This window comes from Periplaneta americana, chromosome 5 (genome assembly GCF_040183065.1).
Source record: "Periplaneta americana isolate PAMFEO1 chromosome 5, P.americana_PAMFEO1_priV1, whole genome shotgun sequence".
Lineage (NCBI taxonomy): Eukaryota > Metazoa > Arthropoda > Insecta > Blattodea > Blattidae > Periplaneta > Periplaneta americana.
Genome location: NC_091121.1, coordinates 57,064,179 through 57,081,037, shown reverse-complemented (window position 1 = coordinate 57,081,037; position 16,859 = coordinate 57,064,179). Strand labels below are relative to the sequence as shown.

Sequence of the window (16,859 nt, the reverse complement as noted above, 5' to 3'; positions counted from 1 at the left end):
ATTAATTAACTCAACAAGTTTATGTCACCATCAGTAAATCTCAACATGTCCCCCTCTAGTAGCACGACACATATCTAACCTGTATTGAATCTCTTTCCAGGCATTGTGTAACATCTGCGGAGTAACAGATCTTACTGTGTCGATAATCCTTTGACGTAACACTTGAAGGGTATCCACTCTGGTGTTGTAGACATGGTCTTTCACGAATCCCCAAAGAAAAAAGTCCATTGGTGTAAGATCAGGAGATCGTGGGGGCCATTAAATAGGACCATCACGACCAATCCATCCTCCCGGGAAATGGTTGTGTTAAGTTTCAACGACCGGTCCCCAATAATGAGAAGGAGCTCCGTCATGCTGGAAGGTGAACCTCTCTGAAATCTGGGGTAGCGCAAAATTTTCAAGCATATCGAGATATACCGCACCATTCACTGTGTTCTCTATGAAGAAAAAAGGTCCGATCACTTCTGAACTGGTTTATTCACACCAAACATTTAACTTTGGAGAGTTACGTTCATGTTCAAAAATAACACGAGGATTCTCAGAACCCCAGATCCTGTAATTGTGGCGATTAACATAGCCACACACGTGAACCATTGCCAACACCATGTCGTTGAAAGTCTCCATTTTCTAGCAAATGTTTGTGCCATTGAACAATGGTGTGTCTATCAGGAGCTGCATGGCCGTATTTTTCACGAAATTCCCCTGAACTGTAACCGGAAAATTAAACTCTGCTAACCAATAACAGCACTGCACATTTTCTTGCGGTGTGAATGGAGCCATTTTGGAAAACAATCTGTGTATACACAACAATAGGAATAACAGGTTCGCCAATTTCACGACATAAAAACTTGAGTTTGTCTGCATTTTAGTGCAAGCTGGTCTTATGTAACTTTTATGGATGTCTAGTTAGTTCATTTCTTTATCGGTAGGTTTCATTTCGGACACTGTGTATTATTCTAATTCACACATTAGACTTACATGCATTGTAGTGTAAACCGATGACAATAGTAGTAAAATAATTTATTTACAAAATGTAAACCAAAACATGTAGTGTTACACTTTGTAATGGAACATATTGATAAAATAAAGGAGAAAAAAAACACACACACACTATACAGGTTGAATCTACATGACGTGATTCTTCGTTGCAAAATACGAACAAAATATAACACAACGTATATCCTGCGGCTTCTAGTTTCCTCATCGATATTCGGTGGGGATAAGACGGTGGCTATCACGTGATAATTAGGAGCCACTCATTACACACAAGAGAAGTGTACTACTTGTTGTAGGCTACATGTGAATGCAGGTCGTCCAAGAAATGTCCGAACTTCGTGAACGTAAATGTTATAATTTCATTTGTAGAACACGAACCATGGAGAAATTCATGCAGCGTCACTAGTACCAAGTCGAGTGTCGTTTGAGTGCTCGGTTATGAGCAGGCTTCGAGACTTCGGACTGAATAGAGCAGTTCAGTGGGAAAGCCGCATAACGGCGTACTGAGTATAGTGGTAAAGCGTGCAGTGGGTGGGGGTACTGTAGAATGAATGCCAACAAATACGCAAAGGAAAACGCTCTGGATTTGAAGGTTCTGACTAATAATTTGGTTTTCATACAAACCTATTTTCAAACTGTGTCTGAAACTACTACACGGTTAGAAAAGTCAGAGCAAGAGATGCCCGAACCCCTCAAGTTAATTTAGAAAATGATGCAGAGAATTGATGAGACATCAAGTACACCGGTTACTGAACGTGTAAAACAGAAGTGGAAATAAATTTTACGTAAAAATAACGGATATGGAACATTGTGTAACATAAACAGCAAATTAGTGGACATAGAGTCACCCGAGAATAAAAGACCGTCTCTTAGTGACTGCAATGATGTTAGGTTTCTTCGTTTTGCTCCTATCACGTCATGCGACGTAGAGCGCAGCTTTCTACAGTACAAACTTTGGCAGATAAACGAAAAAGATTTACGTTTGTGACACTGAGAATGTATCTTGTAATAGGTACATTGCAATTCGGTACTGTAACTGCACTTCCTAAAGACGACCAATAGGAAAAATGAAAAAATTGAAATTGCTACATGCTTATTTCCACCATTAACACTGTGTATAATTAAACACAAATGCTTATAAATGACAGGAGAATAAATGATTTTCATATTCTTTTGACATTATCATTGTGTAATGTATATTTAATTTCAGAATGTACATGTGTGTTTCCCCATACTACCGTACTCTACTCTAAATACCAACGTCGTTTCCTCAACACATCTCTATCTACCTGCAGCGAGTCAACAACCTATAGTGCATGCACAGTAAACTTATTGTATCGGGTCCAAAGTCTCGAAGCCTAGTTATGAGAGACGTACACAGTACCGTACAGGGACATCATTTTATTTTTACTTCAGTTTTTTATTGTACCTGAGTTTTTGAATGTACTTCACTCCTACCCCTTTTACTAGGGAACTTCCACCCATGATCGCATAATAAAGACTATACACTAGCAGACGTTACGGTCACGGTATACAGTCCAGAGTGAGTATGTATAGTAAGTTCCAGAAATATGGTCGTATTTTCCAGTGAATAAAGTGCATTCATTATTGAATCATATCTTCGCACAGGTATTGTATCCGTTTGGTTATGTCGCTTCCCTGTTTCCAACATCCATTTCTACTGGCCTCTCTGTAAAGATTAGTGGCTGGGCTGTCTTAGCTCTTTTCTGAAAACATTTTCTGTCAGGAATTGGACGTCTACGTAATATTATACAACTGTTTAAAATAATTTAAATAAAAGAGCCTCGTCACGTGATTTCCCCCTTTCTACGACCCTGCGACATAACTACTTGAACGGGCAGTAGACAGCAATCTGAGTAAATTTATCTGTGCGAATCGGGCAGAAGTGAAGTGATTACAATACGTAAGTAAGGTACTCTGTTATAGAGTAGGTACAGAATTGTTATTTCAAGAGGCACAGATTATGGCACCCGATGTCGACTGATGTTTTGCATTATTTCTTTTGGGGTTACTGTAAAACAGTTGTGTTTGTTAAACATCCTACAACAATAGAAGAATTAAAGAATTACATCCCGGAAACAATACATTTATTTTCAGAAGATATGCTTAAAAACGTTTTCGATAATATGCACACAAAAGAACTGAGACCCGTATAGAAATGAACGGCCATCATTTTCAACAATTTCTTTAAATATCCAGATATTGATTATTTTTCAATTTAAATTCACTCTCCATATTGTATGGTAATGTGCTGTAGACAGTAGGCTATATTATACATTGCATAATAAATACGTCCGCCTGGATAGTTCAGTTAGTTATTGTTAATACTGTACTGTGTTTTGAGTAAATAAAAACCTAATGAAAATTATCAAACTGAAAATTGTAATAGTTTCTTGTTTACGTAAATGGATGCACTACTTTTCTTCCCTCCTATACCTAGTAAAGTGATTTGTTTATATTTTACTCTAGTATCATCGAACTCCAGTCGTGGAAGGGGGTAACATAGTGTTTGTGATTCCCATCCGTTAATCCAAAGGTATAGCCAGGTTAATATTAGAAATGTTAGTAAAAACAAAATGATGGCCCGGTATAATTTAACGCAGAGGAAACATCTATTTTCTGGCAACCGTCCTCAGAGGATGCAATTTTGTGACTGGAAACAACGACAAACTGCAAATGAATCGTTCTATGACAACATTGTCTGGAGAAATGACACGTAGGCCTAGCATTCATAACCTAACCAGACAAAAATTAATATCCCAACATCATGTAAGATACTGTTTACTTTCACACTTAATGTTTACATAATTATGCAATTGAATACATATGTAGACTCAATAAATATTTGAAAAGACAAAGTATATTTAATCAATTACGTATTACACTTATAGTATAACATGAAGGAAATAATATATTGGTTAATATTTGAATACAGACATTGCACACATACAGGATGAGTACTAAATGCCGTCTTCGAAGCCCGGGGAGTGATAGAGGGTATTGCGGTGTAGAAATTTGAGATAGGAACTGTTATTATTGATTAGTTATGGAGGCAATACCCAAAGTCAAATGGGGTAATAGTTACTTTTGATATCTGCGACATGTACCTGTCCCTGAAATGGTCGGATTTTTTGGCTTCAGCGTAAAAACTGCGAAGAAAATAACTGTAGCTGGTTTGTCTTCAAGTACTGTACTGTGAGTCATCTGTACAATGTCACAGTTTAAACTGATGTTACAATACGTAGCTGTTTCTCATTGTGAAGTAAAGTAAGCTCGTGATGTTTACATTGCATACATCAAGCAATTGCCGGTTTTCTAAGCATGCTGCGCGACCCACCCCTTGTCCGACGTTGAACTAAATCCTAGCAAACCTGTGTACGCTGTGCTTGGAGTGACAAAAGTGCAATTTGGAAGTGCGAGATGTTCGATGTGGACATGTGGGAGTTACAGTCTGAACTTAAACGTTTGCATACATAAGCGTTACCCACGGAAACTTGCCCCATTAGACATTTGGGGAAAGTTTCAAGATAGGATATTGGTTCTTATTTATGTTTGTTTTCACGTGGTATATTACGCCCTGGTCTTCCAAGACGATATTTAGTATTCACTCTGTATACACTATAATAAACATTTATGAAAATCCTAGGTCTGCTGTAGTTCAAACATGAAGTTCATGCTGGTACTGTAATCCAATACGTAAATATTTTTAAGTCTGTAATTTTGGAAGCAGATCTTTAGTATGAATTGTTTACTTTTTTTCGTACCATTGAATTATTTGTCGGCACAAAATCTTCTTGGCCGCTGTTCCTTCAAATGGATATCTGTTGAGAATTTGAATACATGAACTTTATAAACAGTGCCGTATATTTAACTAATGCCGTAATTTCCGCTACAGTTTGGGACAAGATTTTTAAATGCAATATTGTTATTTGTTCATATGACAAATCGTAAAAAACGTCTTAATTCAAAGCCTAAATACTTAATAATTCACTCCATCACAACATTTCCTCATTACAACCGTTACAATCGCTTATTTAGATGGCCATTCATTTTATGTCAGCAGCGCTTTGCCCTTCTATGATCCGTCCCAGAAATCTATAGAGTAACTTCACGCATATGGGGGCGGAGTCTATCTCTGCCGGAGTGTATCACGGGCAGAATCAGTTCGAGGCAGCTAAGGGGTAAGATGCTCGTGGTAGAAGGTAGAGTTCAAATTAGTGCTTCTTATGGTTAGGCTTTTCTCCGGAGCGGTTGTTTGCACGCTTTCAATCGGAGACCTCCGGTTACCTCTATCTGCACACAAAACCACTAAACCACTAAATTATTTATTAGAACGTGTATATATATATATATATATATATATATATATATATATATATATATATAAGTAAACACGCTTTTTAAAAGAGTTCAAAAGTGTTTTGAACAGTTAAATTTACTTACTTACTTTCTTCAAGTTCGCGATCGCTTCAAATGGTCTAACAAATTCGAAGTACCTCCACCCTTAGAGTAAATTCGCCCGCAAAGTTCACAGCGTGCGACTTTATTATTATCTTCAACTAAATTGAAGAGTTTCCATGCGACGGATATACGATTTGGTGCCATTTAATTCCACTCACAACTACCCTCAGTCCGTACGCGCCGGTCGTCCTTGAGCTCTACGTCCTCCAACTTCGCTTCGCTCCGAACCACCACATCTCTCCTTTGTTCCCTGTTCCACCTACGATAGTATCGGAGATCATCGGTGTGAGAGCTTTATTCGTAATCTCCGATTTCTCCGCGGTAGTAGTCACTCCGATGAGCAGCACTAGTTCAGATAGAAATGATTCAATCCCTGCAAGCGATTGCTAGCTTTGTTCCTGGGGCAGGTGTTGGCCGTATTGGCCCTAGCCCTCCAACATACCACTTGCGCAGAGGTCTTGTTTCGTCTTTCTACTTTACAGATTCTGGGATGGACCATAGTTGGTGTTGATTGAACCCTATAATTCTTTCCTTTGGTACAATTATTCATAGACGAATTATTAACAACATAAATAAAATGTACGTTCCCGTAACAGCTCTTGTCCCTTCTTCGGTACCAATCTCGCTAGTTGAGAGCTGTGACGTTTCGGGGATCGAAGTCGTGGGGGAACATGAGATCGAACGGCATGAACTGGAAGGCTTTGTTCGCTATCGACAAGATGGAATCTCGGAGGGCGCGATTTATGGCCGGCCCCAAGAAGCGGAAGATCTCTCGCCAGTTGCGAGACAGGAACCTGTTGGCGCCATTCTCTACGAACACAAGACATAAAATTAGCTGAGTAAATTAGTGTTGGAATCAGACAGACGCTCTGAGATACGATACAAAAATCCTCTACGAACTGTTGTCTATAAGTAATTCATTCCATGACCGCTACACTCATCCATCACCAATAGCAGAATTACTATCATCGCCAATACCACTGCACCTACCTTGGGAATTACATTATTAACGATCACAGTTTGGGTTCTTTTTGGCCCGTTTCGCCTCCAAATTACGTTAGTTGTGATACTTATAATATTGTTTAAAATATTATTAGGCCCTAATTATTGCTCATTCCAGCTCATCTTTGGACACGGTACGCTTGTGTATTCTTGAGGAGTGTATTTTGTTAGTCAACTGTCTGATGACGGGTTGGACTCCATAAGTGACACCAGCAAGGCATCGCTCATGAGGCAATTAGGCCAGAAGGTAATAGGGTAGGGTGGTCAGTTACATTCCCCCTGGGGTGTGTATATTACGTTGTATTGCTTTTGCTAGTCTGTTATTTTCAATTCTTCATATACGTCCTTTCCATTTATTCCTATAACTTTAATTGATTTCATTAACACCAATTATAACTAGTTCTGTGTGTATACTACACATTATTGTTTTTATACACAAGCTTTATAATCAGACTTTATCGTTAATCAAAATCGTGTTCAATAAGGCAAATTACTGCTCAAGTGCCTTAATAGTGTATTACGATACAAGGTGGGAAGTGCTTTTTACAAAATCGAGGAAAAGTTTGAAAAACGAGCAGACCGAGTTCTTCGATTTCCGAGATTTTGTAATGCACTTTACAGACGTGTATTGTAGGCCTATAACATTTTTTTGCACGATCGTCCTTTTTATTGCATTTACAGCTATTGTTGTTAGGCCTTGAAAGTTAGTATTCCCACACAGAAACTTGTCGCTAGGGAAACCATTCTTCATAACATAAAACTATACTGAAATAGACCCATTTATGCCTTATTGTTACTTAGTTACCATTACAGTGCAGTTTTTCGAAGGCTTTGGAATAATATTGCTCTAAATTTCTAATGAAAAATATATTGTACTTGTCTGTCTACATATAGCGAAATTCAGACACAACACATGTCTACGGATTTCAATAATGTTTTTCTTCCAACTTAATGTTGTTGCCTATACTAAAACCTCAATCATCTGATTATCTTTGATTTAGTCTCTTACATAATAAGTTGTTTTCCATCTTGAATTCAGTATTGAATATCTGTCGTCGATTTGCAAAAGGCGACACGTACAAAATAACAAAGTGTTGGAAAATCGCAAAAAAACCATAACACACTAAAAAATTAAAATGTTTATGAATCCTGAATGTATGTTTCCATAGTGATCTAATTAGAAAAAAAATATATGAACAATTTAATTTGTTAACTTTGTTATAGTATTTGCGATTTTCAAACACTTTGTGATTTTGTACATGTCCCCTTTTGCAAATCGACGACAGATATGAAGTAATATGTATTTGTGTTTGTCAAAAATTATATTGAAAAACCATATTGAAAGAGGCACATCCTCAAGTGAAATGGGTGATATGTCTCGCAAAAATTCAAGACACTGTTTGGATATTCCATTATGATTCAGAAAGTATGGTAACAGGAAAGTCTTTACAAACTGCTGAGGTTCGTACGAAAATAAGACTGACTAAACATTGCGTAACTATGTACTAACTATAGCAATTCCCGCGTAAACCTGTTTGCAGCATGCGTTCTTGTCACCACTTAATCTTCTTCTTTCAAGGTTAAGATAAGAAAATTCGTCTTTCCATCTTGTAACAACTCTTTCAGGAACTCTAGTTCTTATTGGTTTGTAATGTACGAGCATTTTAGGAAGTTTAGATTCTGGCATTCCTAATATGTGTTCGTACCAATTTATTTTATGGTTATATATTTTTTTTCTATTAATTAAAATACATTTAATTATTCTGTAATCTTCGTGTTTCTTATTTGATCCATAAAAGTGTATCCTGTTAAGGGTTTTTTTATGGTTATATATGTTTTTATATTAATTAAAATATATTTTATTCTTCTATAATCTTCGTGTTTCATTTTGTGATCCATAAAATTTATATCCAGTTAGGCCTAAGGGTTTTAAAAGTCTCATTTCAGCTTTTCATATATTTTATTATTTATATGATCTGTTTGTTTCAAAATTTCCACTATCATATGTTATACAAGGTGCGGCAGAAGAATCGGACGATTTTCAAAATGGAAATAACTGAGCAGTTATGTCTATTACAACAAATCTATTACTGCCAAAAAAAACTGGCTATGTATGCCATTTTGTTGACATACATTTAAATTGTCTTGAAAATTATGTCCTTCAAATAGTGTCCGTCTCTCTCTATGCACTATTCAAGTCTTTCCATGAAGTTGCGTGTCGCTCTTTCCAACATTTCGCCATCAATGTTGGCGATTTCCTTGACAATGGTGATCTTCAGGTTATCAGTTGTTTGAGGCCTGTTTATGTACACTTTTGACTTCAGATAACCCCACAGAAATTAAGGCAGACGGTAACGTCAGGCGAGCGGGGAGGCCAGGGAATGTCGCCATGCCGAGAAATGATGTGCTCTGGAAACATGCGGCGCAAAACTGTCATCGAATTTTCTGCCGTATGAACCATGGCATCATCTTGCTGAAACCATACAATTTGTCTATCAATCCCTCGTAATCGCCTACGCAATTCTGGTTGAAGAAATGTTCTCAGCATTTCGACGTAGCGTTCACTGTTCACTGTTCACTGTCCGTGTTCCCGTTCTCCTTAAAAAATACGGGCCTATGACGCAGTATCTAGACATAGCACACCAAACTGTAACCTTTGGACAGTGAAACTGACGCTCGTGTAGTTCGTTAGAATTTTCGGGGGCCCAGTATGTAAAGTTATTCTTATTAACATAACCATTTAAATGGAAATGTGCCTCGTCACTCATGAACATAACAGCTTCGTCAGCCAAAATTTCCACCATTCTCTCGGCGAATGTCCTGCGTTGGACATAGTCTCCTTCATTCATTTGCTGAACAATCTTAAGTTTATATGGATGAAACTTAAGATCTGAATGCAATATTCGGCGCACAGAACGTTCTGAAAGTATCAGTGCTATAGCCTGCCGTCTAGCTGATTGATGTGGACTCCTCGTAACAGCCACTCTTACTCGCTCAAAGTTACTTGGCGTTCGTACACTTCGAACGTGTCCCAATGGTTTCTTTTTTCAAGCTGATGTTGATAATCGAAAGTTTTGTCCCATCTCAATATGGTATTGCGAGCTGAACGGTTGCCTGGCAGCCAACATTAAATTGGAGGCGAAAGGCACGCTAGGTTTTCACAACTGAATCACCATTCTTGAAAAAATGTCTCGATTACGAAAGCACGATGATCCGAGCTCCATATTTCTATGATTACACAAAACGGCATCAAAAATTCTAACAAACGACGGTCAACCGATATCCATAACCCCTCATGTTGCTCAGTAAACGGTTTTAAACCGTCCGATTCCTTTGCCGCACCTTGTAGTAGGCACTGTCATTAGTTTATAGAACTTTAACTGTGTACGGTACGCTGCCTTGTTTCATTTCTCCGAATAGTACCATACAATCTTTGGAATCTGTTCAGTTTAATATTGATTTCTTCTTTTTTGTAACATGATACATTAACTCCATAGTGGTTAAAATTTTTAATTTGGTCAATAGTTTTACTTTTATTAATAATTGACATCTAATGTGGTTTTTATCTAAAAAAAACCATTGTTTCAGACTTTGTATCTGGTATTGTCAAATTATCTTCTTCTTCTTACTTTTTCAATATTATATGCATATTCATATTTCATAACATAGTTTGCCATATATTTAAAGATATTTTGTTGTTTATTTTCACTTACCGAGCAGCTTGTTGCCGTTGAATAGGTTGTCGAACTGCATTTCGACCGAGTCGAAGTCCAAGTCCATTTTAAGTTCCGTTACATTTATGTACTCATGCTCCACGCCCCGCTTGGACTGCGCTTTGTATGTCTTGAATTTGGCTGCGATGTCCGCTCTGACATTGTCTGTAACAAATCCTACTCCATAAGAGTCTGGTTGGTATGACACAATTGTGATGATTGATGAGTGACAGTCTGTATTTATTTAAACGCTTTACAGCAGCGATGACCAAAGCGGGTGTCGTGAATACATCGTGTAATCACAGACATTCATACCGGTAAGGTGAGTTTCCTGTACATTGCTCTGTGTCTCGCTCACGTACTGAAGGTAAGCAGTGTCGGTACCATGTCGCTCTACAAACCCTTGTCTCTAGCAGGAACAGAAGGTTTCGTACAGAATAGGAAGAGAAATTTATTCGCTGTTCTGTCGGAGAAAATGTAATATGTTGCTTTGCTCAACGGTTCAATTAGTAGTAGGCTAGTATATAGAAGCGACATTACAGGGCATTACGCTGAATACACAGGCATAACAGGTATTATTATTATTATTATTATTATTATAATTATTATTATTATTTATCAGCAAGTGTTATCATAATTCTTATATACGTGCCTGAGTATATAGGCCTATATCTTCCCTTGAAAGATAAAATAATTACTAGACTACGCTATATCTCCATTTTAATTGTTTTAATCTATTATCAGTTATTTACTAGTTATTGATTTAATAATAATAATAATAATAATAATAATAATAATAATGTTAATACTAATAACAATACTGATACCATTACCAGTAGCAGTAGTAGTAGTAATAATAATAATAATAATAATAATAATAATAATAATAATAATAATAATAATAATATAAACTGATTAAATATTACGTGCTAGTGCAGTAATGAAACGTGCTATTAAATTCGAAGAACTGAAATCAACCTTCAATCATCGTCATGAAGAGAAAGATGACATAAATAAATGTAAGGAAGCCAGCTATCTAGTGACGAACGAAATAGCTCGTTCTCTTAAGGCTTCCAACAAAGGAGAGTTTTATAAAAGCGTAATGATCAAGGTGGCTGAAATAATTTTGTCAAACGAAAGTTGTTAATTAATTTTGAAGAACTGCGCATTTCTCGACTAAATATCCAGAAGACAATTCAGGAAATTTCTGATTGTGTTCACGAGCAATTTAAAAAAAAGCAAGAAAAATGACAGTAGTGACAGTATTGATACAGCAAAGCTTGCGATTTTTATTAGCGGATTGATGAAGAACTCAATGTTGTAGTTTTCATGCCAAGTACCTCTCCCCCGTCTCCTTACTTCATAGACTGTCTCTCGCGTCTAATCACTGCCGTTAGAGTTTTGGTCACCGCTGCTTTACAGTATCAACTTATAAATTACCATATTATTACTTACACGGTGCTAATGAACAACGCATTGTTTTCGATTAGAGTTAAGGAGTCTTGGACGTATAGTATGAGATACAACTCATGATCACTGACGTAAAATGTATGTGGTACAACGCGTTAAGGTAATTAAAATTTGGTACTCATAGAGTTCGGATTTCATTACACTACTCGCTACTGTTAACTGCGCAGCAAGTGTATTTAAACCTGAAATATGAACAAAACACTTTCGAAACTAGATTCTGAGGCACTACTCACTTCTTTGCAGGTACAGTCAGGTGAAGAACCTTGTAGGGCAACCAATTTTCTTTTGTAATACATTTAACATTGTTTTGCAGGACTTATATGTGAAACTTAATAGACAAACCTTAATACTTCTTCAGGATCGAAAAATACATAAATTAAATATACTTCTGTGTATAACAAAACTAGTCCTTGGTTCACTGACTTAAACAATACAAAATAAATACATAAATTAAGTACACTTCTATGTATATCAGAACTAGTCATTGGTTCACCGACTTCAAAAAATACAAAATAAATGCATGAATTATATACATTTGTATATTGTATAACTCAACTAAACATTGGTTCAACGGTTAAAAAAATACAAAGTATGACCACATTAATTAAGTACTCTTCTGTACAGTAACAAAACTAGTCATTGGTTTAAGGATCTCTATTACAATGAATAACAATATACTCGACGGAAAGTTTCTCGACGCTCACTCAAACAAGCGCGACGATTATAAAAAACAATAATGATATTCTTGTTGGGAGTGTCGATCGAGATCGTTACGTCACAGCTATTCTATAACGCTAAACCAGGCATTTAAGGAGAAGCAAAAAGTTGTACTTTAGCAGCTACTGGAGGTATCCACTTCCAGCACTTTCTGTCGAAACTATACACTTTAATATATTTTTCATTTCATTCCAACTTCCTTCACAAAATTTCAGTTTATTTCATCTTAAGTTTCTTGCCTCTAAACTATAATTGGATACTGTAGTTTATTTGAAATATTCACAAGCAAAAGCAGATTCTTTTCATTACGATTTGTATTGAATTATTATAATCACCAATTGTAATAGGAATAATTAATAAAGCTAGTAATGGGAGTCAAACAAGAAACTTAGGCTACTCATATTTGTCTTTCACCCGAATTTAATAAAGCCATGTGTACTGTATTAAAGAAAACATTACGAAAGCTCACAACGAAGCCACATCGTTGTTATTGCCGGCGTGGCTCCTCCTCTTTGTTTACGTCTTAAGCTGGCCGCGTTGTTGCACACTCTATACCTGCTTACTGCCGAGCAAAACAGTATATTAACAGCTGTTTATTAAATGTGGCAGCAGTGGAAGTGCATAACGTTATCAGCGGCCAATGACAGGACGTGCACTTTTAAATGAGCCGAGCTACAACGTGATTGGCTGCTGGAAATTACATCAACCCGGCTAGTTAATTTCAAATGACAGAAGTCAGTGCCGTGCAAACCTTTAGGAGATTTTATGCCATAACATGGAAATTTGAATTCATAGACCATGGATTCCATATCTCAAATTGCTTGTCTAGGACTCCGCAATATTCAGTGACAATATTCCTGCGTTATTCATTAACATCCTGTATATATAAAGTAATATTTATTTTGTGAGGAGTGTTTTATTAATGTTTGTTTTTTTACTTGGTTTTTTAACGCCGCTTTATCAACTGCGGGGTCATTTAGCGTCGCTGGAATTGGTGATAGCGAGATGGTGTTTGGCGAGATTGGACGGAAGGGATTACCTGACATTCGCATTAGAGTTGAAAATCTCGGAAAAAACCAACCGGGCAATCAGCCCAAGCGAAAATCGAATTATTATTATTATTATTATTATTATTATTATTATTATTATTATTATTATTATTATTACTACTACTACTACTACTACTACTACTACTACTACTACTACTACTGATGATTAAGTATGTGTTTCTATAATTTCTGTACGTGCATGAATATTGCTATTTTTAGATCTTCTTCCTAGAAGAATAAAATTATTAGGTTTTATCTCAATTTTAATCTTCTTAATCTTTAGATGAAGGTAACTATTTATTAGTTATTCATTTAATAATAATATTGTAGAAAAACTGATTCAATATTATGTGCCAACGAACTATTAAACGCCAGGAATTGACATGTCTTAAATCATAGCCAGGAAGAGAAAGATGAGATAGATAAATGTAAGGAAGTCAGCTACCTAATGGGGTTTGAAATCTCTCTTTCTCTAAATCCTTTTAATAGAACATAATTTATCAAAAGAGTAATGATTAAAATAGCTTAAATAACTTGTCCATAAGAAGTTTTTAATTTTGAAAAACTACGAATTTCTCGACTAAGTATCAAGAGGAGAATTTAGAACAGTCCTGATTATATACAAGAGGAAGACTCTTGATGACAGCAGTGACATTACTGATACAGCAAAGCTTTAGATTTTTATCAAAATGTTAGTACAGGAACCAACACTGGTTGTCGTTTTCATGCCAACTACCTTTCCTTCGTCTCCTACTTCATAGGTTGTTTGTCGCATGTAATCACTGCAGCTCGAGTTTTGGTCACCGCTGCTTGAGACTGTTGTGTCATTACTACGCCCGAAACCTGTGTTCGAGCCCCTACGAGACAAAGTGCACTTGCACAACATTCCACCATTATTTTCTCCTTGAATTGCAGCCATCGTATTCATCATCCATACCGTCAGAGAGGAGGGAATGGATAATATACAAGGTAAACAAGGTAATACCGCAAGAGAAAGCAAAGGCGTGATAAAGGACACAGTAACAATGAAAATGAAGCGTCATGCCAATATCTGGTAGAGCTGAATAGAGCAAAATGCACGTTGTTCCAAAGAACAAGAAACGGGTCGCCTGACGCGACTTCAGAGCTCTAGTCTGCTATGGCGCTCTGCGCTCATTAAGTTCAGTTCGTCCTCGCCCGAGGGAATCTGGTCCATTTCGTGTTGTGGTGAGGACGAACGTCAGGTCTAAGTAGGTAGTTAAATTATTCACGTGTAGCGGTAGCGGGCAGCAAGTCTTCGTGGAAGATGATTGTAGAAGTGGACTCCATGCGTCGGTCTGTAGAATGCAGTGAGCAAGGCAGCTGCTGTGTCCCTGACCAACAGCTCTGTGCATAGTCTTTCCAAAGATTGTGATTTGGCTGATGCGTCCTCGGCGATTTACACTCTCACCCAGGATCTGATTGAAGTCGAGGTATTCAGCTACGCTGTAGGCTAGAGATTCTCAACTGGGGGCCCCGGATCCTCAGAGCAGTTATTGGGGGCAGCGAACAAAATAATGATGACGATGATTATAATAATAATAACAATAATATTAATAATAATAATATTAATAATAACAATAATAATAATAGTATAAACTACTTTATTTCATTTTTATTAATTATTTAATGTGGTGGAGTTAAGGCTATCAGACCTTCTCTACCACACCACCAGAATACAATCACGCCCCAGAATACAATATACTATAATAATAATAATAATAATAATAATAATAATAATAATAATAATAATAATAATATAAACTACTTTATTTTATTTTTATTTAAGGCTATCAGACCTTCTCTACCACACCACCAGAATACAATCACGCCCCAGAATACAATATACTATAATAATAATAATAATAATAATAATAATAATAATAATAATAATAATAATAATAATAATATAAACCACTTTATTTTATTTTTATTTAAGGCTATCAGACCATCTCTACCACACCACCAGAATACAATCACGCCCCAGAATACAATATACTATAATAATAATAATAATAATAATAATAATAATAATAATATAAACTACTTTATTTTATTTTTATTTAAGGCTATCAGACCTTCTCTACCACACCACCAGAATACAATCACGCCCCAGAATACAATATACTATAATAATAATAATAATAATAATAATAATAATAATAATAATAATAATATAAACTGCTTTATTTTATTTTTATTTAAGGCTATCAGACCTTCTCTACCACACCACCAGAATACAAATACGCCCCAGAATACAATATACTATAACAATAATAATAATAATAATAATAATAATAATAATAATAGTAATATTAATAGTAATAATAATAGGCCTAATAATGATAATGATGATAATAATAATAATAATTTTAAAAGCTATTCTATGGAAATTGAAACATGCGACTATTTTGAATTAAATAATAATTAAATAATAATTTAATGGTTTCTTTTCAAATTGATACAGAATTTCGTATTACTGTTCTGTATTCTGCTCTAGTGTTTCTCGGCCAACCGAAACTTGAGTTAATCGTAATGTCTTCTTTTTTGTCACGTACGATACATGCGAGTACTGTAGGCCTTCTCATTCTTTAATTTGGCAAGGTTTGAAGAAACTACAATATCTGTACATCATTACAGATACCGTAGTTGAGTCCTTTACTTGTTCAGCTCAAATTACTTCAGACTGTCACGCAGGCGGTCCGGGTTCGAGTCCCGGTCAGGCCTGGGTTTTTCATTAAAAAATCCATAGTGACACTTATGGCGGACAAGGTCGTAGTTGAGGTTTTTATAGGGGTTCTCCCGTCTCCCCATATTAGGCATCTACATCATTCCGTCAACATTTCTCCATTTCGCCATTCCATTGCATTTCTCGAACTCAGGCTGGGAACGCACGGAGGGGGCTGGCCTAGGGACGAGGGCGGTTGCCTGCTCGAAATCTGGGTACGCAGCGACTCTTAGATTTAACCCAGGCATATTGATGCACAATCTAATGATTAGAAATTGTGCACCGCCACCTTCCCTAATCCAGAGGTAGAAATTTTGCACGAAAATCTTGACTCCGCCGGGAATCAAACCCGGGCGAGCTAGTCTGGAGACAGATGCGCTACCACAGAGCTAACTCAGTGTACTTTATATTATTAGTATACAGCTGACTTTCATTTAATTTAGTTCAGTATAGTTGTGGCTATGCCGTACACAGTAAAATAGCGAATCTTCGTTTGTGATACGTATATCACGAAGAAATCGTACAAAAATTGTCGTGCTATATTTCCATCAGTCGACAGTTGCAGCACTCATTATAATGTAAGCCAATAATAAATTACTTCTGTAATGTAATACATAAATCACGAGATTTTATTGCCGAAATTTGACGGAGTGAATCATCGCTAAGCGGGCCTTTACTTGCCCA

The 16,859-nt window shown here is 36.4% G+C and overlaps 1 protein-coding gene across 1 annotated transcript in view; it reads right to left on the bottom strand.

Annotated features, from left to right (window-relative positions):
- Positions 1 to 5,383: 5,383 nt before the first annotated feature.
- Positions 5,384 to 16,859, bottom strand: part of LOC138700485 (protein takeout-like) — a 29,519-nt gene continuing 18,043 nt past the window's right edge. The window contains exons 5-6 of the mRNA XM_069827091.1: positions 10,194 to 10,358; positions 5,384 to 6,288 (exon numbers count right to left, since the gene is read on the bottom strand). Coding sequence (XP_069683192.1) covers positions 6,104 to 6,288; positions 10,194 to 10,358 — 350 coding nt within the window. The 3' untranslated portion in view covers positions 5,384 to 6,103. The remainder of the gene's footprint in view (positions 6,289 to 10,193; positions 10,359 to 16,859) is intronic.